The following is a 25,354-nucleotide window of genomic DNA, read 5'->3' on the forward strand; positions in this document are numbered from 1 at the left end:
ACCTGGCACATGGTAATTCTATCACAGATGCCTGTTGAATGAATGAAGGAATAAATAAATGCCTGAATATTCCCAGGTATAAAAAATTCATTACATCAGTGTTTTTTCAATTGCCGTTCTGTGAACCAGACTGCCAGAAATTTAGTGCTGGTCCAAGAAAAAGTAACCACCCTGATGCTGTATGAGGATTATAGACCCACTGATTAGTTGAATTCGTTTCTGCTCAGGTGATTTCGACCTTAGTGGTCTCTTATTTTCACCAGTCCCCAAGGGTAAAGAGGTTGAAAACTACTGCATTACAAATCAAGATTCCAGTTTTTTGTGGCTCCAAGTATTTGGAAAGACCTCTCTCATGCTGCGCTAGGAATTTGATTCACTGTGGCATCTGTGCATTGGTTCTAATGCCATATAAAAGGAACAAACTCCCTCTTCCCCACGACAATTCTTTAGATGTTTCAAGAGACATCTCAGGTGCCCCTCGAGCCTTTTCCTCTCCAGTTTTACATCCTTGCCATGGAAGTGATCGTCACTCTACCCTCCAATCTCCTCCCTTCTCCTGTGCCCCGTTTTGAAAATGAATAACCTATTACCAAAAATCGAGAGCCTAGGCCCCAATGTCTGATCTTACCAACGCATTTGTTCATTTCCAAACTCAATTTTTTTTCCTGAAGGAAAGGAAACTTAGATTGAATGAGCACTTACATTGTGGCAGGCACTGGGCAGGTGCTTAGTATACATGATCTATCTCTCTCTCTCTTTTTTAAATTTTATTTATTTCTTTTAGCAGAGAGGAAGGGAGAGAAAGAGACAGAAACATCGATCTGTTCCTACATGTGCCCTGACTGGGGATTGAACCAGCAATCTCTGAGCTTCGGGATGATGCTCTAACCAACTGAGCTATCCGGCCAGGACCTACAGGATCACTTTTATTCCTCATAACCAACCCTCGAGGTATTAGACGCATTCACATTTGACACATGAGGCAACAAAGGCTTAGAGGGGTGAAGGTATTTGTCTGAGATCGCACAGCCTGTAAATGGCAGAGCTAGAATTCGAACATAAGTGTAACCTAATCTGGAACGAGAGCACCTTGCTCTTTTTATCAAAAACCAACCTGGTCAGAGAACGGGACATCTAGTGATGAAAATAACAGGCTGCCCTTCCTTTGGCAGAACCCAGCCAGGAGTGTCTGAGATGGACCTAATCAAATTTGAAACACCTGAGGATTTCAGGGGACTAACAACACAGGACAAAAAGTGGGCCAGCCTGACCAGGCGGTGGCGCAGTAGATAGAACATTGGACTGGGATGCCGAAGACCCAGGTTCGAGACCCCGAGGTCATCAGCTTGAGCACAGGCTCATCTGGTTTGAGCAAAAGCTCACCAGCTTGGACCCAAAGTCGCTGGCTCAAGCAAGGGGTTACTGGGTCTGCTGAAGGCCCGCGGTCAAGGTACATATGAGAAAGCAATCAATGAACAACTAAGGTGTCGCAATGCGCAACAAAAAAACTAACTATTGATGCTTCTCATCTCTCTCTGTTCCTGTCTGTCTGTCCCTATCTATCCCTCTCTCTGACTCTCTCTGTCTCTAAAACACAAAACAAAACAAAAAGTGGGCCAAAGTTCCAGGATAAAAGATCTATGTAAGTGATCACTCAATGAAGAGCAGCCAATTAAATAAAGCGAAAGATGTTAATCAGAATATTGTCTTAATAAGTGACGGGGGCCGCCATGCTTATGTAGACCCCAAACACCAAGATATCTCTGCTAAACTGTTTCTCTCTTTTCCCCCTCCCATTTCTCTCTGAGCATCCTGTCCCTGAAATATCAAGAGAGAGCTTGATCTTATTTGAAGAGAAATGTGGAAATGAGGCCCAGCCATGCTTATCTGATTCTGGACTAAGCACAGCGCAAAAAGCTGAGCCCTCAATTGAGACCAGCAAGTGATACGGACAAGCCCTTCTCAACCTCTGCTGCCACTCAAATCAGCAGTTTTCTGAAACAAGCCATCAGGCCCCTGTATACACATTAGTGAGAGCTCTCTCTCTCTCTCTTTCTCTCTGCTTTTTCTTTGGGAGATTTCAAAGAATAACAAGTCGGCATAAGATGAAGCATGAAGATGTGTTCATGTGTGTTCTTTACACAATGCATACTGCTCAGCCTTGCAGTGGCCATCTCTGTCACTGTCTCTGGGAGTCCAGCTCTGGCTTAGCCCTTCAATGAGCTGCTATAGTCACTGTGGTCGGCTGAACAATGTCTCACAAAGATATCTGCGTCCCAACCCCTGGAACCCGTGAATACGTTGCCTTGTACAGCAAAGTGGTATTGCAGAAGTTAAGGAACTTGAGGTGGAAGATTATCCTAGATTATCCAGGTGGGCCCTAAATTAATCACAAGTGTCCTCATAAGAGGGAGTCAGAGGGAGATTTGACACAGAAGAGAGAAGGAGATGTGATGATGTCGGTCAGGACAGAGATTTGAAGATGCCATTCTGCTCTCTCTGAAGACAGAGGAAGGGACCACAAGCCAGAGAATGCAAGGAATGCAGCTCCAGAGGCTGGAGGGGTCAAGAAAAATGCCTCTCCCCTGGAGCCTCCAGAAGGGAGTGTGGTCCCGCTGGCACTGGGATATCAGTGACATCACTTTCAGACTTCTGGCCTTCAGAACTATAGAAGACTATGTGTGTGTGTGTTGTGTTAAGACACCAACTTTGTGGTAGTTTGTTACAGCTGCCACAGGAAACTCACACACTCAGTAAAGTGTTTCTAAAGCCGGCTACTGTGTAGTGCTGCCACTCTGTAGGAATAGTATGGACTGGACCCACAATCTACCCTCTAACCATCAAAGGGCCAGGCAACTCTCAGTACCCAGACTTTCCAGCTCCAAGAGAGCCCTTACAATGGGCCAGGCACTGGAAAAGCAGGAAAATGAACTATTGCTCATTTATTAGGTAAATAATCACTGACCACCTTCTCTGAGTTTGGCCATGTGTTGGGTGCTGCTGACATTGTTGGGAGTGGACACAGCTCAGCGTCTGTCCTCATCAAAGCCAGCATCTAGTAGGTGAGGCAGACACTGAGCACATACACCAATGAACACCGATCTATACATGGAGGGAAAGGCTTCTCAGGAAAGGGTCATGGTTATGGAGCTAGGTCAGGACACAGACTAGGAAGTGCTGGGAAGGCTTCCCTTTGGAAGTGACCTCGGGTCTGAATCCTAGAGAGAGAAGGAAAGTTAACCAGGCAAACAGGGTGGGTGGGATAAGAGGGTACAGGCAGAGGGAACAGCAGGGACAAAAAGGTCCCAGTGGCAGGAGGTGCCTTTCCGGAAGGTAGGAGGGCTGTGGGAATGGAGAGCAGAGGTGGGGTCTGCGGGTGGAGAATGGATACAGAAGAAAAGAGGAGAGGACAGGTGAGAATGGACGTGGCAGGACTTTGTGGGCTTTATCACACTCACAAATTCTGGAAAGGGTTTAGAGCTGGAAGCTACAGTCTGATTTGCATTTTGAGAAGCTCCCTCTGGCAACCGTGGCCTTAAATGTCAGGGAGGCTTTTGAGATCCAAGACAGACATAAGAATGTGGAATTGGGTGGTGGCCAGAGAGATGGAGAAAAGTGGACAGTGGGAAACTGATTTAGGAGGTAAAGCTGACACAGTTGAGAATGGATAAATCTGCCAGGTGGCAAATTGCAAAGGCTCAAGGGTGGCATCTGATTTTTCAACTTGGGGTTTAGACAGGTGGTACTGAGTCAATTGCTGAGCTAAGTTTGGAAGGGAGGGGTGTGGGGTACAGGGGGGGTCATAAGCTTGAACTTGAACATACCAAGTTTGAGGTATCTGAGACCTTTCAGTAAAGGTATCAGATACCATACACTATCCCCCGCTTCTTAGCATTTTTCCCTTAAAAATGTATTTGTGTCCAAGAAGACAAGAACTGTATGATTTCACCTCTATGAGCTACTTTGGAGTAGTCAAAATTGTAGAGATAGAAGGTAGAATGGTGATTGTCAAGAGCTAGGGAAGAGGGAGATGATTCATTGGTATAGTTTCAGTTTTGCAAGTTAAAAAATTCTGAAAATGGATGGTGGTGATGGTTGCACACTCCAAATGTTCTAACTACCAATGAACTGTACACTTAAAAATGGTTCCAATTTTGCCTGACCTGTGGTGGCGCAGTGGATAAAGCGTCGACCTGGAAATGCTGAGGTCGCCGGTTCGAAACCCTGGGCCTGCTTGGTCAAGGCACATATGGGAGTTGATGCTTCCAGCTCCTCCCCCCTTCTCTGTCTGTCTGTCTGTCTGTCTCTCTCTCTCTCTCCCCCCCTCCTTTCTAAAATGAATAAATAAAAAATTAAAAAAAAAATTATAAAAAAAAAAAATGGTTCCAATTTTAAGTTTGATGTTGGGTGGATTCAAGCACAACAAAAACATGGGAAAAAATCGGTGTGTTTGTGTTTGAGACTATATTAAAAAGCATGCATAAAATACATGTATACAGTTTACGGAATAATAAACAATTACATTCCCAGCATTCTGCTTAAGTAATAACCTGTACTGGTTAACCTGTTCCAGTTAAGTAATAACCTCTTAGAAATGCTGGTATACCCCATTCCCTTGTATTTTTCTCATTCCCTCAGAGGTAAGCTCTATGCTGACTTCATGCTAATGCTTTTTTATTTGTAAAGTTAACCATTTCTATAAAAATGCCTGCACAATTATATTTGTTCGTTTTACATATTTTGACCTTTACCTAAATCCTTTGCTCGACATCTTGGTTTTGAGATTCATCTATGTGAATTCCCACGGTGTATTCTTCTCACTGTTGTATGGTATGCCATGATATGACCAGAATACAACTGATCTGTCCTTTTCTTCTACTGATATACAGATGAATTTCCAGTTTTTTGCTCTTACAAACGAGGCTGTTATAAACATTCTGGAAGAGACCTTCTGATGTTCGGGTGTGTAAGTTTCTTCAGGACAATGATGCCCCGTAGAACTTTCTGTGATGATGAAAATGTTCTACAAAAATGTGTGCCTTCCAGTGGGTACCTACTAACCACAACTGACTGATGAGCACTTGAAGTGTGGCCAGGACTATTGAAGGACTGCATTTTAAATTTCATTCCATTTCAATTAAAATCGTTGCATGAGGCTAGTGCCTACTGCCTACACCCAATTATACAAACCAGCTCTAGGAGAGGAATCACTGGTTGTAGAGTAAGAACACATTCATCTTTACTCTGAAATGCCAAAACCGTTTTTACCAAAGCGGTGAGCCAATTTCCCTTTCTCTTAATCAGTCTTCTGCAACCCCTAGGTCTTTGCTAGCTAGATAAAGTATTCAGATGGAAATTTCTGAGAATAAATGGGGCTGAATTAGTCAAAGTTCTCTAGAGAAACAATAGGATACATATAGTATACAAAAAGATTTATTCTCAGGAATTGACTCACTGGATTATGGAGGCTCACACGATTAAGAAGTCCCAAGATCTACAGATGGCAAGCTGGAGATGCAGGAGAGAGGATGGTGTAAATTCCAGTTCAAAAGCCAGCAGACCACAGACCCAAGAAAAATAAAATTTTTAGTTCAAGTCCAAAGGCAGGAAAAGATGCATGTTCCCAGCTCATGGAGTTTGGCAGGCCAAATTCCCTCTTACTCAGCCCTTTTGTTCTATTCATGCCTTCAACTGATTGGATGAGGCCCACCCACATCGGGGAGGGCAATCTGCTTTTCTCAGTCTACAGATCCAAATGTTAAATTCAGAAACAACCTCACAAACTCACTGAGAATAATGTTTGGCTAAATGTCTGAGCCCCATAACCCAGTTAAGTCGACACAATATTAACCATCACAAGAGCCTAAAACAGTGATTTCCCTTCTGCTCACCAGAACCCAGGAGTTTCAGAGAGATCCTTGGAGCCAAGAGAATGAAATATATTTATGGTAAGACAGCGCTCCCAGAGAGTAGCATTTTTCTCTGCCTGAAGCTTGTTCTGACTGCAAAAGGCAACTTGGAAGAACAGAAGCTTGTCCAGAGAGAGGCATGTCTTTCCCCATTTGACCAGCCCAGATCCCCACCTCATTCCTACCTCCCAGTATGCTCAGAAATTCAGGCAGGTCCTTCCATTCAGAGGTGTAACCTGGAACATCCTCTCTCTTCTCTCTAATGTCTCCATCCCTTTCCTCTTCTCTTGAGGCCTCCTTTCTCCCTTTCCTCTCTAACTGCTCAAATATTTTATACATTTTGTCCAGACAAATGGCTATTTAGATTTTCTACAGTTAAGGGCGTCTCTTCCCACCTGATATGTACAGTGGCTCCAGCAACGGTGACCTGTTCTTAGGAGATGCTATTTAAAACCCAGGGTGCAACTGGTGTGACGCAGAACTTCTGAACGTGGCTGAGGTGTGTCAAGTTCCATAAACGCACATGCTTCATTTTGCCCCTGGCTTGAAGCTCTTCTTAATAGACTTCAGAATTATCAGATCATTAAACGGGGGGGGGGGGGGGGGGGGAATGCAGTTGTATAAAAATTTTAAAATTACAGTAAAGTAAGGCCACAGGGTAGAATTAAACTTGATGATTGAGAGCCACTCTCCAGCTTCTCAGGGGAGGAGCGTTTTCTGGGTTTCCTCCGGTGATGATTAAGCTGCCCTGACCCCCGACTCTCCCTCAAACCACAGCATTAACCGTTAAAGGAGAAAAGGGAATTTTGACTTGCTTACTTCCTAGAAAGAGCCATTCACTTTCATGCATCCTCTCTTTTCACCCCTTGCTACCCGGGATGAAAACGCTGCCAGGGAAATACCTTTTTCTCATTATACAAGTGGATAAAACAGAACAGACGGTTTGCTCTGGGTCACATAGATGGTAAAAAGTAGAACTGGAATTCAAAACCAATTGGGAGACCCTGCAGCATGATGGCTGAGATCATGGGTGCTGTACTCAGAACACCTGGGTTATAGCATTGTCTGCTATTTAGTGGAACCTGTACCACCCTGAGCAAGTTACTGTACTTGACCTCTCTGTGCCTCAGCTCTTCATCTATAAAATGAGGGTGTGTTGTTTTCCTAGACGGTTGTACTGAGTATTAAGTGAATCAAGGCATGTAAAACACTTAGAACCCTTCCCAGAATAGCAAGTATTTGAAAAGCTGCTGTTTACAACTCAGGCAGTTTCTGTTAACTCACCCTAACTCTCTCCCAGGTGGGCCTGGTATCTTCATCACACTTGGTACTTTCCTCCCTCCCTCCCTCCCTCCCTCCCTCCCTCCCTCCCTCCCTCCCTCCCTTTCTTCCTTCCTTTCTTTCTTTTTTAAGTGAGAGGAAGTGAGAGACAGACTCTTGCATACAGCCCAACCAGAATCCACCCGGCAACCCCTGTCTTGGGCTGATGCTCTAATCAATTGAGCTATTTTTAGTGCTTGGACCAACCAAGACATCCTCAGGGCCCAGAACCAGTGCTCAAACCAATCAAGCCATTGGCTGTGGGAGGAGAAGAGGGAAAGGGGAAAGAAGCAGATAGTCACTTCTCTTGTGTGCCCTGACCAGGAATCAAACTTGGGATGCCCAGATGCCAGGTTGATGCTCTATCCACTGAGCTAACCGGCCAGGGCCTTGGTACTTCTTAATGAAATGAATTCACTGGGATCCCAGTCCAGGCTCTGGAAATATTAGAACTCAAGGACTGTGCTCCTGAAATCTGTTCCTTGCATGCCCGTCTCCCCTGCCTGCTGCGGTTTGGATTCTTGCTGATTAAGAATCACCACTGCCCAGAGCAAGCTGAGAGACAACATACACTATTCCTTTTATGAAAATCCAGCAAGCAGGTGTAAAATGAAGATAAACATCTCCCACCACCGCTCAGAGGCCGAAGATACCTAATTATCTGAGAGCCAGATAAACAGCAGGATCAGGATGTACAGAGGATGCAGCAGAGCTGAGGCGGGCGACCGCGGGAGGAGTTATGAAAGGCTAATGGTGTGATTCAGCGCTGGAATTAGGGTGAGAAAATGAGTCTGAGGTTGTTGACAGCCTCCACAGGCCAGGCTGGTGAGGGGCACGGAGATGGGGCAGCAGCAGGAGGGACCAGGAGGTGGGCGTCCGGGAGGGTTAGAGATGGAACAAAGCAGGCGTCGAGCTTTATCTCTTGGACATCTGACACCTATTACAGAGGCGGCTTCGTGATACTGAAGGGTTTATTGACTCGTTCAAATGAAGCTCAGAAATTGCCACACTTTAAGAGGGAGATCTCTAAATGCCATTTAGCAAAGGGGGAAACCAGAGGACAAGCGAAGGGAAGACAAGGAGAGGATAGGCGCTGTGCATGAGCAGCGGGGACCTGTGCCCGCCACGGTTACTCATAACCCCTCCGTGAACCTGACCTCACGGGCCTGCTCCAGGGCAGGCAGGGATGCGGGAGGTGGTCCTGATGCGGCCTTGGTTAGGAAGCGCTTGCTGTAGGCCATGCCATAATGTGCCTGAAGGGCTTAGCACAGGACTGCGCCTGCAGTAAGGGCTCAATCAATGTGGACTGTGCGATCCCCGAGAGCCCTGATAGGAACAGGACGCTACAGCCAGCCTTAACTTTCCAAGGTGGAGCTCATCACTTTAGGCTCCAGATAAATCACTTATCTCCAGAGGAAGGGTACAGAAAAGTGCAAAGCCAAGCTCAGTAGAATCTTCTCCATTTCCACTACACTTAATTCAAGAGGCCAGAACAAGATAAAATGCAGTGCGGGAATGTGGGATTGTGGGCATCCAATCAGGGGTTTGTTTTTGCATTCCGGAAGAGCTGGACAAAGAGAAAGGGGGCCCTGGTGTTGGGAATAAAGATAATAAACTAGGGTTAAGGGCTCTGCCTCTGAGACAGATACCTAAGGTTCAAATCCTAGTTCTGCTCACTAGCTGGTGACCTTGAACAAGCTATTTTATCTCTCTAACCTCTGTTTCCTCATCCATAAAGTAGAAGGAATAAAGCCCACCTCTTCAGGGTTCTTGTGATGATTCAATAAAGTAAGTGAGCTAATGCTCACAATGCATGCAGCACGTGTGCGGCACATCAGTGCCCTTGATAAACAGGAGTTCTTAGCACTGTCACATGCCCAAGGTCATAGACCAAGGACGTGGGAGAGCCAGGATGACCCGGGAGCCTGTTTCTCAGGAGTTCACCCTAGTTCCCTGGAAATGAATAAATTGCCCCCTTCTACTTCCTCACAGTTCTGGCAAGATGACATGGAGAACCATCAAAGGCTGTGAGTCCCAAGGGAAAGGACAAAACAAGGAAAGGGAAACCCATGAAAGAATAATGCTAAACGTTGGGTGTGTTGGGGCAACAGTCATTAGCCTGTTCTTAATAAAGTCTGTAACACAGCAGCAGACTGTGAAAGTGAGAAGACACCCTCAACCACGAAATATGGTCTGACCCACACAGTCACCATGGGAGCTGATGGATATTAACTTGATGACATCAGAGCAGGTGTGAGAAAACCAATCTAATTCCGGTTATTACAGCTACAGTCAAGGGGACTGCTTTAGCCAAGGGCTGTCACATTCCTGTCATTCAGAGCTTCCTCACTTGAGCCAGTAAATGCACGGCATGGTCTGAAATTCTATTTCCCCTCTAACTCTATGCCAAGGGTCTTGGGTGTGTGTGCACGCACACTCCTGTGTGTAAAGGAAAGTTGTCAGGGTAAGAATGGAGTATGAAAGAAAAGTTTATTGCACATTCAACAAATAGTAATTGTTTAGTAAGTGCCAGGTACTCTTCAAGATGAGGGGAAGATATAATAGTGAGGAAGATGGATAAGATTCCTGCTTTCATGGAGCTTATACTCTTTTAAAAATTATCTAGATAGATTTAGTCAGACCTTCCTTCCTTCCTTCCTTCCTCCCTCCCTCCCTCCCTCCCTCCCTCCCTTCCTCCCTCCCTCCTTCCTCCTCCTTCCTTCCTTTCTTTCTCCCTCCTTCCCTCCCTCCCTCCCTTCCTCCCTTTTTTCCACCCTTCATTCACTCATTTTTATAAAGATTCTAGAGTCAGAATGCATTCTAGCTTGTCTACTTATTCGCTAACACAACTTTGGGCAAATTTCTTAACCTCTAATTCCCTCGTCTACAAAATGGAAACAAGAATAGGACCCACCTACACGATAAGACCTACAGCTATGTGAGGGCCTAGATCTGAGAAATAGCCAGGAAACTGAATTCAAGAATAGCCCACACACAGCCTGTTAGCTTAGGAGGCCAAGGATGATGGATGAGGCTTATGTTCAGGTCTGAACGGGCTGTGATCTCTACCCTGGCCATCCTAGAGTCCATCATGAACCTCTGAGATTGATGAGGTACAGGCATCTCCTGTCAAGGCTACATTCTGTAGCAGGCTGGAGGGGCCATTAAGGGAGACTCCAGGGGCCTGGAAGCTGGCCAGTCCCCTGTAGAATGTCTCCAAGCCCCCCTCTATATACTGACTACACTAACATCCTTCTGTATTCTTTAGATAATTTGATTTATTCAAGTGTCTACTGTTGACATTTGTCCCTGAGTGGTTAGACTTATGGATGTGATGAAGAAATTTACTGAGGTCGTAAGTCAAAAGCTTAGTGCAGCACTTGGCCCAGAGCTAGCTATTATTGTCACTGAGCACTTGCTATGTGCCAGGCATACGCCACATGCTGGCAATAATCCATGCAAGTGTGTGTGTGTGTACACCCGTGCACATAACGCAAAGGCCAGGAAATGCAGAGGGACAGCCTTTATCCCTGCAGCAGCAAAAGCAACCTCTGGCTCCTCCTGAGTACCTGCAGATTTCTGTACCTTAAAACAGAATTCATGTTCTCTGCCGTTCTCTTTTAAAAGCACAAGGAGGGTATTGCAAATGCCAGTGATGTGTATGTGACGTTAGGAACAATCTATAGATGAGAACAGTGATTTAATTATAGTTTTAGAACTGAATATAAATACTATACTATTTGAGAACATAAAAACTAAAAATTGAAAACAGAAAAATAGAAAACATGCAAAAGCAAGACTCACATACTAACTTAATCATATTTTATAAGGGGGAATTAGTACATCCTGACTAATGTTTATATGTTAATAAATGAAAGAATAGTCATAAAACTATCCACCAGAATAAAAGCCAATATTATTATTATTATCATTATTATTATTTATTTATTTATTTTATTTTTTGTATTTTTCTGAAGTGAGAAGCAGTGGGAGGCAGATAGAATCCTGCACACACCGGACCAGAATCCACCCAGCATGCCCACCAGGGGGCGATGCTCAGCCCATCTGGGGTGTTGCTCCGGTGCAACTGGAGCCATTCTAGCACCTGAGGCAGAGGCCATGGAGCCATCCTAACTGCCCAGGGCCAACTTTGCTCCACTGGAGCCTTGGCTGCGGGAGGGGAAGAGAGAGCCAGAGAGAAAGGAGAGGGGCAAGGGCGGAGAAGCAGATGGGTGCTTCTCCTGTGTGCCCTGACTGGGAATTGAGTCCAGGATTTCTACACGCTGGGCGATGCTCTACCGCTGAGCCAACTGGCCAGGGCCCAAAGCCAATATTATTAACATAGGTCACTTCTATGAATTAGAATTAAAGACAGAACGGAGGAAGACTTCTAATTTTCACGTATGTGGTATGTATTATTTATAGGCTACGATAATCCCACACCCTCTTGTTGCCCACTAAACTATCAGTTATTCCATATTTTTCACCAAAGTTTTGAGAGCTGGCTTTCCCGTTTAACCCAACTTCATCCACAGAGAGGAGTAGCGTGGAAATTTCAGCACTCCCTGATCCTATACTTGGAATGTCACTGTTTCTGATGCAGAGTGACTGTACCCATTACTTGAGTTCAGTAATTACCAATACACGGGCGAGCCCCAAATCAGTGGTTTTCCCTACACTTCACACTCAGAACTTCCTGCCGCTCATCTTGACTTGGGTAGCCCCCAGACATCTTAAAGTCACCATGGCTAAGTGGGCAACCTCAGTTGTTGGAACCACGTGACCTAATTGAATGTGTGGTCTGAGCTGATACTTCTCCATCACAGACAATACTTCAAATTTTTTTAGCGGGAAAGAAACAAAACAAAACAAAAACATGGGGAGGAAAGGATTGCTTCCAAACACTTATGTATTGGTTTATCTTATTCCCAGATAAAAGGGAGGGTGTTTCTTATCTGTAAAGTGAGAGATGTTCTAGAATCTTCCTTCTAAGGGATCCTGTAAAAAGATCTTGTGAGCATGCATTTAGCACAGGGTCTGGCCCATGCAGACAGGGAGCTATAGTAATGGCAGCTGGTAATATTTCAGTCCATTTGATGGGGTGAGAGAGAAGGTCATATAATATAGTTGTGAGGATATGAGTTTTGAAAGCAAGAAGAGCTGGATCTGAATCCTAACTCCCCGATTTACAAGCTCTGATGGCCTTGAGCAAGTTCACTTCCCTGAGCCTCGGTTTCCTCATCTGCAAAATGGGATGATTCCATAACTGGCCTCGTGGAGTGAGAGAAATCAGTGACAGAATGGGTGAGAGGTGCCTAGCACCTGCCTAGAAGCTTGGAGGGAAGTTTATGTTGGAAGCTGACAAGTGATGTAGGAAAATTCCCTCTTAAACCATCTCTTTTTTGTTTTGCTTTAAAACTCTCACTGCTTATCTGCCAGACTTCGATTTTTAAAATGAAAGTTTCTCTTAAAAGACTACCTGCGATTTCTCAGGAATTCTGTGCTCTGCAGACAAGTAGAGGAACTAAAGCTCAGAGAGGCTAAGTAAACTGCCCAAGCTCATCAGCTTTTTTTCTTTCTATTTTTTAAAAATCTCAGGCCTATCTGAACCCAGAGTGTGTGCCCTTAACGACGCCAGCACTGGGCACCACCACTGCCCACCACCCTTCTTCCATTTTCTCTTCATAGCGGCAACATAGAAAGAACTTGGACTTTGGACTCCGACTGTCCTGAATTCAATCCCAACTTCAGGGTCTGAAAACACAAGATTATGATACCTACTTCTCTAGGCAGTCGTGAGAATCAAATAAGATCTTTTTTAAAAAATATGCCTCATGCCTTTATCGCAGTGCCTGGCACACAGTAATAGACAGTAAGTGTTAGGTTCTTGGGTGTTCTCCTCATGAACCCCACCTTAATTTTCTGGCTGCTTCCCCAGACACTCACATAAACCTGAGCTCTGACTCCCGCCGGACCAACACTTCCCGGAGACGCTGGATTTTCGCCATCTCCAGCTCGATCTCCTCCGGCATCATGGTGGTCTCTGCCATGGAGATGATGTCCAGCTGACCTGAGTGGGAGACACGAAACGCAGACATCAAGACCCGGAGTCTGCACCGGTTTGCAGGGATTCCCTCATTCCAGGGCACAGTCTGGACCCAGTGACCTCCATACATGGCAAAGCCACACGGGTCTCAGCCTGCACAGCAAGGGGGGGAGAAGGCCCTTCAAAAACTGGAAAACACATTTTCAGTGGGAACCCTGTTACCTACGATGGCAAGCAGAGGCTCAGGGGGGCTCACCAAAACCTGTTCAGGGTTGGGTGTGTGGCCTTGACCGTCCCTGACTGTTCCCGGCTCCTGAGCCTCTGCTTCCCTTGATCCCAGCCACTTTGCCCTGTCCCAGCCTCCAAGACCAAGTCCAACCTTCGGCGGGAAAAAGTTTTATGATGATTATTTTATAATAACACTATTAATTATTAGATCACAGGGATACTAAGTAATGTAAGCAAGGTAAATAATGAAATAATACATTTGTTATAGAAAATTCAGATAATACAGATTAAAAAAAAAAAAGAACAAGGTAAAACGTCATCCATAACCATACTGCCCAAGGAGAACCACTATCCACACTTTGATGGACATTCTCCCAGTCTCACATATAGTTAGAGTTAAATATATTGCATATATATAAATATAGTATATATATAGAGAGAGAACCATACATATTACCACATATACACTATCTCATATATAGAGAAAGACACTATATATATATATGCACACATATGGATTAGTTTGCTTGGGCTACTATAATAAAACACTAGAGGCTGGGTGGCTTAAACAACAGATACTTACTTTCTCATAGTTCTGGAGGCCGAAAGTCCGATTAGGTCTGGCAGGGGCAGTTTCTGGTGAGAGCTCTAATCCTGGCTTGTAGACAGCCACTTTTCACCATGTGCTCACACAGCTTCTTCTTGGTGCACAGAGAGGGAGAGAGAACTCTCTGGTGTCTCTTCTTCTAAGAACACTAATTCTATAGGATCAGGGCCCCACCCTTATGACCTTATTTAACTTCAAATTGGCCATCCTGGGTATAAGGGCTTGAACATATTATGGAGGGGGACACAGACAGGCAGTCTATCACAATATATAGGTATGTGTATATTTGTGTGTGTGTCTATTTGTATATGTGTGTGTGTATTACACCATATATTGCCATTAACATTTTGCTGTACATTCTTCCAATGTGTGTGTATATAAATTTATATATTAATTTATATTATATATTACATGTGATGTGTACATATAGGGTAATATATGTTTTACATGTGTGCACACACACACATATATAGACAATTATATACATATACATTCACCATTTTATAGGTCTGGTTTTTATCATACTGTAAGTATTTAGGATCTTGCATTTTATTACCTGCTCTTTTCACTTAACAACATATCACAAGCATTTCTGCACGTCCTTGGTGTTCTTCCCCAGAGGCAGTGTGAAAGGCTGGGTACTTTTCTATTTGTGGCCATGTCATGAATCACTCCACCAACCCCCAGACAATCAGGTTGTTTTCTATTTCCCCCCACTATCAACAGTCCTGTGATAAGCGCTCTCAAAGCTAAATCTCAGCATGCTTCTAAGAGATTCCTTTAGGCCACCCTTCCAGAGAGCATGCCTCTATTGGAGCAGCTGTAATATTCTAAGGCCTTTCCCAGGCAGAGAAGGAGACATAGGGGAGGGGATGTTCTTGTTCCACTCTAAGGCCAACACCACATCACCTACAGATGCTCACTCTTTCCACACCTGGCTTCTCAGTTCTGCTAGCCTGCATTTGTCCTTTTTCTTAGATCCCAGCCAGTGATTTGGAAAGCTACCTTCTCTCTACCTGTCTCCCTCCTACAACTTGGAGCCCTGGCCCAGCACACCGGCACAAGTACTGATTTGCAGACTGTCTGGTTGGGTCTCAGAATACAGCCTACTCTCAAGAGCCCACGTGACTGCTTCATCATCTGTGGGAACCTCCTGACCCTGAATTCTTCACTAGACATCAGCCTTTCAGTAAATTCCCATCCCCTTCGATCTCCTACCCCTAACACAGTGTTCTATAAGCCAAAATTACTTGCCTCCCCTCCACCAGTCAAAAGGCCTGTCTTGAGAAAGGAGGGAAAGAGGAAGAAACAAGGTTAAAATATTAATATTAATTGACATTACTGTGTGCTGGGCTCCAATGAAGCTAGAGGACCAGCTTCAAGGAGTGCCAACTCTGGGTGCAGGGCTATACGGGGTCGGGGTGACTTGGGGATGGGAGGTAGGGTGTGTTCTGGAGTCAGGTGGCCTGGGTTGGAGTTGCAGTTCTGTCCCTCACTAGCTGTGTGGCCTTGGACAGTTAGTTAACCTCTGGTGACTCAGTTTTCTCCTCTGTATTATGAAGATACTAAGAGACGCAGCCACCCAGGGCAGTTGTGAGAAAACTGAGGCGTGCCATACTCAGTGCATGGTTACGATTACCTTTGTTATCACCACTCGGCCCAGTCCGCCAGCCATCTCTCTATCCTCACCACAAGCCTGCAGGAGCAAGATGTGCTCTTTTTTTTTTTTTACAAATAAGAAAACAAAAGCTCAAAGTTGAGCGCATGTCTGCCTCCAAGGTGCACACCCTTTGCCTCATCACCGCTGCCCCTTGCCCGTGCAGGAGTTCTGAGTCCACTACCCCTATTCAGTCACATCTTAGAGTCCTAGGGCTGCCGTAACAAATCACCACAAACTGAGTGGCTAAAACAACAGAAATTTCTTTCTTCACAGTTCTTCCGGAGGCCAAAGTCCCAAATCAAGGTGCCAGCAGGGCTGCGCTCCCTCCAAAGGCTCTAGGGGAGGATCCTTCCTTGCCTCTTCCAGATCCCGGTGGCTCCTGCAGTCCTTGGCGTGTGGCAGCATCGCTCCAGTACTTGCTTTTGTTTTCACATGGCCTTCTTTCCTGGAGCTCTGTGTGTCCGTCTCTGTCCTCTTCTATCTCAATGGATTCAGGGTCCACCCTAGTCCAGTATGGTCTCATTTCCATCTTTATCTTAATTGCCTCTGCAAAGACCCTATTTCCAAATCAGGTCTGAGGTCCTGGGTGGATATGAATTTTGGGACAGCACTATGTAGCCCATGACAGTGATGACTGGTCACAGGCTCACAAGCTACTTGACAGTGATGTCACACTCTTCAAGAGTTTTAGTCACTGCACATGGAGCACAGCACCAGCTTGAAGCAGCAGGGGTCCCAGGAAGTAGCCAGGGGATGAGGCATGGTGACAACCAGCTGAGGGCCAGAGTCAGAGATCCTTGATCTGAGGCCAATCACCAGCCAAATGAACTTGAATGAGTCCCTTTTACCACTTAGTTTCACTTTCCTGTTTGCAAAATGAAGTTCAATAGCTCTCATGTGTTACACTGTGCTGGAGGCTCCCCCCCCCTATATATATATATATATAAAACCTCATTTAACCCCTATTGTACAAATGATGAACCTGAAGCTTAGGGAAAGAAAAGGTGTGACTTGCCCAGCATCACACAACTAGAACATTGCAGAGACAGATTTCAAACCCAGGTCTGTCTCTCTGTCTCCCCTTCTGTCTCTTTCTCTTTCTCTCCCATAACCACATTCCATGGCTTCCAGATGAGAGTTAAGTGCCTGTGTGGATGCAAGAGCTCGCGGCTAACAACCCCGCAGATATAAATGAGTTTCTCACATCACGGTTCAGGGCGCCCTGATTTCCATGGGACAGATGCTGAAAATGGCAAAAACATCCTGGGGTGAAGAGTGTGACAACAGAATTCATCACACCCCATGGATTGGCATTTACCTCCGTTCTCGGGGGAGGATGGAGGTGGTGGCACTGCCAGGCTCCAAGTGCTGAGATGTACATTCAGCCTTGACTTTGGGAAGAAAATCAGTCTGATACCTCTACTGAAAAGTCTCACGTATGGATGCTTTCCTTCCCCTGGAGAAAGGGGTGAAGCCTAGGCCTCAAATCAGATAGGAATAAATTAGAATCCTTTGTGGTAGTTAGTCAGTGCCCTGTGCCAGGCACTGTGCTAAGGTTATTATAAGCCATATCTCATTTAATCTTCACAACGCCCCAGGCCAGGGATTAGCAAGTTATGGCCATAAGCCAAATCTAGTCCCAAGCATGATTTTGTAGGTAAAGTTTTACTAGAACACTGTCCATGCTCATTCATTTATGTATTATTATTATTATTATTATTATTATTTTAAGTGAGAGGAGTGGAGATAGAGAGACAGATTCCTGCAAGAACTCCGACTGCGATCTAACTAGGAACCCACTGTCTGGGGCTGACGCTCGAGCCAATCGAGCCACTGGCTATGGGAGGGGAAGAGGGAGAGAGGGCGGCAGCTGAAGAAGATGGTTGCTTCTCCTGTGTGCCCTGACCGGGAATCAAACCCGGGATGTCCATACGTCGGGCCAACACGCTACCCATTGAGCCAACCAGCCAGGGCCCATGTATGTGTTATTTATGGCTACTTTTGCTACACAACAGCAGAATTTAGTAGCTGCAACAAAGAGCATGTGGCTCATAAAACCTCAAATACCCACTACCTTGCCCTTTACAGAAAAAGTTTGTCAACCTCTGCCCTAGGTGGTAGATGCTATCATTTCCCCAGTTTAAAGGCTTTTAAAAGCTATGTCTACCCAGTAACGATAATAGCTAACACTTATTGAGCATTTGTCACATGGCAGGATTTGATTCTCAAAATAGCCCTGGGTGGTAAATAACTGGCAGCACCCCCATTTCACAGATGAGCACAGATGAGTAAGTGATGGGACTAAGATTTAACAACAGACCTGTCCTACTCCAAAGCCCTACTGTATTCATTTAAGAATTATCTTCCCACTTAAGACCATCGTCATATTTTTAAAAAAATTGGTTTGAGAGAGAGAGGAAGGGGAAGAAAGAGATAAAGATACTTCAATTTCTTGTTCCTCTGACTTATACACTCATTAGTTGATTCTTGTATGTGCCCTGATCGGGGATCAAACCCGCAATCTTGGTGTTGTGAGACAGCTCTCTAACCAACTTAGCTAGCCAGCCAAGGCCACCATCATCATCTTAATAGTAGAAAGAACTGGACATGTTATATTGCATCAGGCACATGGAAAGTAGCTGTTTTCAATCATTAGCGGGTGTGGTGATTATCTGGGGAGCTTGTTAAAAAGGCAGCGTCTCTCTCCCTACCCCCAGGGACTATCATGCAGGAGGTTTTCAAACCAGACTCTGAGAAACGCTGGTGCAGGCCATGAATAAATGAATCTCACACATGCTGGGGTTTTTTTCAGTGTGAATTTGTGTGATAGAACTAGTATGATGGAACCCTTCTTGATATCATTTCCAGCCAGAAGGCTGGCATCCAACAGCTGCCAATGAATGTATCCATGAGGACCAATCCTGGAGGGAAACCGACAGCATTTCAGGCTGGCCAGAGAAGACAGTCTCTACGAGGGAGGCTCTCTCGAGTATTTCCAGGCCGAGCCCAGCTGATGCGGAGACAGAGCAAAGCACTGAGGCTCAGAAATCCTCAGGGCTCCAACTGCCATGGCTGTCACTGAGCTTCCAGGAGCTGAGTCACTTCTGGGGGAAGAAGCAGCTAAATCCATCTTTTTATCCCCAAATGCCACACCAGGGAGATGCATGCCTTGTGAGTGCTGCAGCACCAGCAAACAAGAGCTGAGCACCAGGCATGACTGGGACGCGCCAGCAGGCTTAGTCATTAACCTCGAAAATTAAAAGCTACCCAGGGACAGGGGTCCTGGCGGTGGTGATATGAATGAAGGCTGGCAATCTCCTAGAAATGTGTAATTTAAATATAGCTAAGAAGGGTCCCGGCCGGGTAGGTAGCTCAGTTGGTTAGAGCATCATCCCTATATGCCAATGTTGCAAATTTGATCCCCAGTCAGGGCACATACAAGAACCAACCAATGAATAAATAAGTGAGTGGAACAACAAATCAATATTTCTCTCTCTATCTCTAAAAGTCAATTTATAAAATTTAAATATAGCCGAGAAGGGTAAAACTGCTAGGGACCAAAGAGAAGTCTTCCCTGGCCTGTCTTTTCCAACCATGGGTCACAGTAGGAATTTAAGCCCAGGGTCCTCTGAACAGCCCTTGCTATTATTTCTGCTTCATAACCTCATGCACCTGGGATGTGCTCCAGAGCTCGCTCATAATAAGCATTTTCTGTGAGTCAAGCACAGTCTCGCCACACTCCGAAATACCTTGGCAGGTAGTTATTGTTATCACTCTCCCTTTAGAGAAGAAGAGGGTAGGCTCAGAGAGATCATAAATGATGGGATAAGATCACTCAACCGATGAGAGGCAGAGTGGGGACTCAGACCCAAGTCTGCACGATTCCAAAGCCCACGCTGTAGGTCGGATGGGCTACAGGACAGCATTCTAAAACCTCAGTCACTGCACAGAATTCACCACGGCCGTGTACCATCTGTTAGGGACTGAATGCGCGTATCCCCTCACCTCAAATTCAATTGCTGAAATCCTATCCCCCAATGTGATAGTATTAGGAGGTGGGGTCTTTGAGAGGTAATTAGGGTTAGATAAATTCATGAGGGTAAAGCCCCCATGAGGAAAAAGAGACACAAGAGCTTGCTGCCTCTCTCTCTGCTCTTCACCATGTGAGGACACAACAAGAAAGCAGCCATCTACAAGCCAGGAAGAGGGTCCTCACCAAACACTGCAGTGGTCAGGGCCTTGATCTTGGACGTCCCTGCCTGCATAACCATGTGCAATAAATGTCTGTTGTTTAAGCCACTTAAATCTATGGTATTTTGTTATAGCAGCCCGAGGAGACGAATGCATTATCTATGCCAGGGGTCCCCAAACATTTTACACAGGGGGCCAGTTCACTGTCCTTCAGACCGTTGGAGGGCCGAACTATAAAAAAAAATTATAAACAAATCCCTATGCACACTGCACATATCTTATTTTAAAGTAAAAAACAAAACGGGAACAAATACAATATTTAAAATAAAGAATGAGTAAATTTAAATCAACAAACTGACCAATATTTCAATGGAAACTATGGGCTTGCTTTTGGCTAATGAGATGGTCAATGTGCTCCTTTCACTGACCACCAATGAAAGAGGTGCCCTTTCCGGAAGTGCGGTGGGGGCTGGATAAATGGCCTCAGGGGGCCGCATGTGGCCCGCGGGCCGTAGTTTGGGGACCCCTGATCTATGCTATCGTTTACTCAATACTTCTTTACTTTGACTGTAAAAAAACAACAACAACATTTAAATAAACTCCATAATGGGAATTTCATATCACCTCCATAATAAGTTCCTATCACTTGGCATAATTAGAAAATATTCATAAAAATAAATTCATGGAAACAAAGGGATATTACAAATTCTGGCTAAATACAGTAGACTGCTCAAGGCTCAGATTAAAGCCTAATTTTTTTCTCTCTTAACAGGGTAAATTAGCAAGAATTAGAAAGTTAGGAAGTAATAGAGAGGCATTAAAAACAAACCACCAAACTGAGGCTTTCTTCTTTGGTAATCAGAAAGGTTGATAACTGGAAGAGAGAGGCATTTTCCCTCAATGTAATTCAATGTTGTTTGATGCTAGAAGCATCTGAGTACCACTGGGGTACCCCTCCCATCCCCCTCCCAGCCCCTGGGGAAGCTGTTGTGGAATGGAATTCCAGCGCTTCGGGTTGGATGGGTCTTAGAGGCTCTTTATGTCAGCATATGGGACAGGATGTGGAATGACATGACAGGATGCAGTTCTTAGGGTCCTTTGACAAACAGCAGTGGGCCCAACTCTTGAGTTCTCACTGGAAATTAAATAAGAATTCGAGCCTGAAGGACAATTCTCAACCATTTGTCAAGTTTTTAATTCAAAGATGAATCAGCCACTTTGAGTCACTATTTCAAAACAGCTCACATCACCAAGGTGATTAAATAAAAGCGGGCCCATCTATTTTAGTCCCACACCAAGTATTAAGTGTCCAGCAACCTTAAAACATCTTCAGAAGGACCCATAATACAAAGGCCACAGAGGCAGCCTTGGAGGACATGGGGGACTGAGAGTCAATGCTCGGGAGAATCACCTTCTACCTAATATGTCCTTTTTTTTACTGTTTGGATTGCTTAATAAACTTTTTACTTTAGAATAATTTTAGATCACTATGAAAGTTAGAAGATACTATAGTGATTCCCTTCACTGAGTGCCCACCACTGTTAACATCACCAAGACACTGACATTGGTGCGTTACTACTCGCTGCATTGTTTGACATTTTACCATGGTAGGTGTAACCTATTCAAGAAAGATTTCAAATGAAGAAGAAAAGAGAAAAGAAAAAGAGCTGGTGTGGGAGAATTAAGTTAAGCCCTTGAAGAGGGCAAGTGAAGGGCGCAGTTATGAGCACAGACTTTGGGGTGTCAGCATCAGCTAGCATGCTGACCTTGGTCCCATCAGTTGATGACCCTGGCCTCGGCTTCCTCATCTGCAACACTGGACCAATCACACACATCTCTTAGGTAATTTATGTAAGTGTCAGGCACATAGAAAGTTCTCTCCATAACCCTTTCTCTCTGCATAATATTTGCTCTTATTATTCACTAAATAAACATGCACTGAAAACCTGCTTCATTCCAGATACTGCGCTAAGCAAAGGGAATGAAACAAAACAGACAAAATCTGTGCCTTTTGTAAGGTATTTTTCCCCCACCAAGAAGGAAGGAAGGGGGCTGGAGCCACAAAGTGTGGAATAACAAAAGGCTTTATTGAGTACAGAGCGCGCATCCCACCTGGCGAGGTTCCCTGGCCCAGAGGAAAGATGGAGGCCAGGGAAGTCGCAAGTGGTGACCCACGTGGGAGACATCTAAAGGGTCCCTAGGGTGGTCGAGCTAATATGACATGGTGAAATCTCACTGGCTGGCAGACGGTCGCTTTTTTCCAAAGGACTCCTGCGAAGTTTCTTTTGGCGTACTTGGTTGTGGGCGGTCCTAGCCAAAGTTCCCAGGTCTGACCTTTCCCCATTATCCACCAACCTTACACCTTTGTCAAGTTGTACTGCTAACCTGGGGCTTATGTGTCAGAGGGCAAATTTGTTTCAGTGCTCTGTGTTGGTCATTGGCTCACCAGCAACTTACTCCTGACAGTGGATTTGAACAGATTCTGGTTCAAGTTCCAGCTCTACCACCAATTCTGTGATTTGGACACACATTACTTAATATGCCCAAGTCTCTCTTTTATCTTCTGTAAAATGGGACAGTAACTCTTACCTCATGAACTTGCTGCCATGGAGATGAGATAAAATAATGTATTAAGCACATTGTGCAGTGCCTGGCCATGATACAGAGTGGTCAGTATCATTCTTATTACCACCCCATTTCCTTTCCCTGGAAACAGCCAGACTAATGCAGTGGGAGGAAACAAAATCAGGGTCATCAGATCTGGAGAGCAACAGACTTCTGTTCACTTGGGCTGTTCCTCAGTCCCTCTAGGTAAACTGCAGTCCCCCTACTCTGACAAACCCATGCCTTCTTTGAAACGGGGATCCAGAGGGGGCTTCATCATCCCTCTGTCAAGGACCCAGTTCCTTGGCTCACCACAGGCATCAACCCAGCAGAGAGTCTAAACACCGGGAAATACATCTGAGTCCCAATTACTGGGAAGCAAATATCCTGATGCATTTCAAAGGCTTCTAGTGACACCCCAGCCTTTTATTGTCATCAATCATTCATGTAGGAAAGAACCTCATTTCAACCCTCAAACATCTTATTATGGGATGGACCAAGCATCTTGCTTTCTCACTATAACATGAATATAATGGGAAATGGCCGATTGCTTTTAATGAGTCACCATTTCCCAAGATGAAATAGCTGCTTTTAATTCAGATGCTCCTGGCTTGTCCATCCCACCCCCTCCCCCAGCCTGTCTGATAAAGGAAAATGCTGCTGGGTCTTGCGAGCACTCCTACCCCCCCCCCCCCCCCCCCCCCCCGTGGCCCTATGCCTTCTCATACATAATGTCTCTTTATTTCCACAATCAATCCTGCAAGGAAGGTTTTGCAGCTGAGGAAACTGACTCGCCTCTGAATCTTGGCCATGATTATTATTCTCTAATGTGACTTGGAACATGTTCTTTAACTTCTCCAAGTTTCTATTTTCTCAGCCACATCTCACTTGTCCAAGGTCACAAAAGTAATGAGGAGAATGCACAATCAGCAGCGGGGTTAAGAAACAAAATGCCGGAGTCAAGCCGAGTTGGGCTCAAATCCTGGATCTGCTTCTTTCTAACTGCTGACCTTAGGCAAATGACTTGACTGCCCTAAGCCTGAGATCTCTTCTCTGTAAATTGGGGGATAAGGAAGTAGAATGTGAGACCATCTGAAGGCTCATTCTGAGAGCTCAGGAATCAAAGCCAAAGCCAACGTTTTACCTCATCTCTGCTTAGCAGCCTCTGAGCACTTTGTTCCAACCTGTCTTTCACCCTACGCACTGCTTAGATCTGGGGAGGGGTCATTCTGTGCCGTGGGGGCCGTCCTGTGCACTGCAGGATGTTTAACAGCACACACTAGATGCTGGTAGCATCCTCCCATCAATCCAAAATGTCTTGAAACATCTGCAAACAACACAGGGGGAAAAACTGTCCCCAGTTGAGAGAATCGTTGGTCTAGAGCAGGGGTAGTCAACCTTTTTATACCTACCGCCCACTTCTATATTTCTGTTAGTAGTAAAATTTTCTGACCGCCCACCGGTTCCACAGTAATGGTGATTTATAAAGTAGGGAAGTAACTTTACTTTATAAAATTTATAAAGCAGAGTTACAGCAAGTTAAAGCATATAATAATAATTACCAAGTACTTTATGTCGGATTTTTGCTAAGTTTGGTAGAATAAATCTTTATAAAACAACTTACTATAGTTAAATCTATCTTTTTATTTATACTTTGGTTGCTCCGCTACCGCCCACCATGAAAATTGGAACGCCCACTCGTGGGCGGTAGGGACCAGGTTGACTACCACCAGTTTAGACCCACTTTTTCAGTAGTGTTCCTGGGAATACCTTAATTCCTCTTGGCCATATAAAGTAACATATTTAAAGGTCCCATGGGTTAGGGGTTTCTTTGGGAGGCCATTATTCAGCCTATTACAGTCTACATAATAAAAAAAAGTAAAAAAAAAAACCCAAACAAACAAGAAAACCCTGCTGGGGAGGGTCCCACAATGGAGTCACTATCATCTTCAAGGGTAGAAACTATGGTCTGTAGGAAGGGACATAGATTCACTGAAGAAGATTGGATAACCAAGCAGTGAGACCAATGTCCTGCTCACTGGGCATTGTTCACACACCCAGTTCAGTGCCAGCAGCCAGGGCACGACACCACTTGGCCGACAGTATGAGTCAAGTCAGAATGTTGGTTCTGCCCCTTACTGGCTTGAGCCCTGGAAAATTTACTTAAATTCTCTTGAGTTTCCCCTTTCTCACTTGTCAAGTAAGTCTAATAAACCTTGTTTGCCATATTTGTTCATTCTATAATAACTATTTGCATAGTTGGTAAGTGGGTTATGTAACCTTCTCCTCCCTCAGTACCCATCTTCTGTTAAGTGGTGATAATAATAGAAGCTACTCATTGGTTGTGGTGAGGGTTGAATGAGAGATTATATGTAAGGTTAATATATCATAAGGACAGAGTGAGGTCTTGGTGAATGTCAATTGCCATAATTACTATCATCACCATCACCATCACCATCATCATCACATCCATCATTACCATCACCATTATCATCATGACTATCAAAGGAGAATGCAGCCAACCTCAGCCTTTCACCATAGCTGGAGCTGGGGGTGGAAAGAGAAAGAGATTAGCCTCTCTGGGAGTCTCTGCCACAACCTTCCCTCCCTTCCCAGAACTCCCTCCGTTGGGAATACCCAATCTCATACATCACTCCATACCATGCCTTTTTTTTTTTAATTAGAAGTAGTTGTATGTGGACACTTGTTTCATTTAGCTCTTATATATTACCTTTTGACCTAGTCATTACTGCATTGGTTTCCTGAGTATCAATGCACTCTTTTTTTTT

At 44.9% G+C, this 25,354-nt stretch overlaps 1 protein-coding gene across 1 annotated transcript in view; it reads right to left on the reverse strand.

The window, feature by feature from the left end:
* Positions 1–25,354, reverse strand: part of BMERB1 (bMERB domain containing 1) — a 117,108-nt gene that overhangs the window by 42,051 nt on the left and 49,703 nt on the right. The window contains exon 2 of the mRNA XM_066274786.1: positions 13,176–13,299. Coding sequence (XP_066130883.1) covers positions 13,176–13,299 — 124 coding nt within the window. The remainder of the gene's footprint in view (positions 1–13,175; positions 13,300–25,354) is intronic.

Source organism: Saccopteryx bilineata, chromosome 4 (genome assembly GCF_036850765.1).
Source record: "Saccopteryx bilineata isolate mSacBil1 chromosome 4, mSacBil1_pri_phased_curated, whole genome shotgun sequence".
Taxonomy (NCBI): Eukaryota; Metazoa; Chordata; class Mammalia; order Chiroptera; family Emballonuridae; genus Saccopteryx; species Saccopteryx bilineata.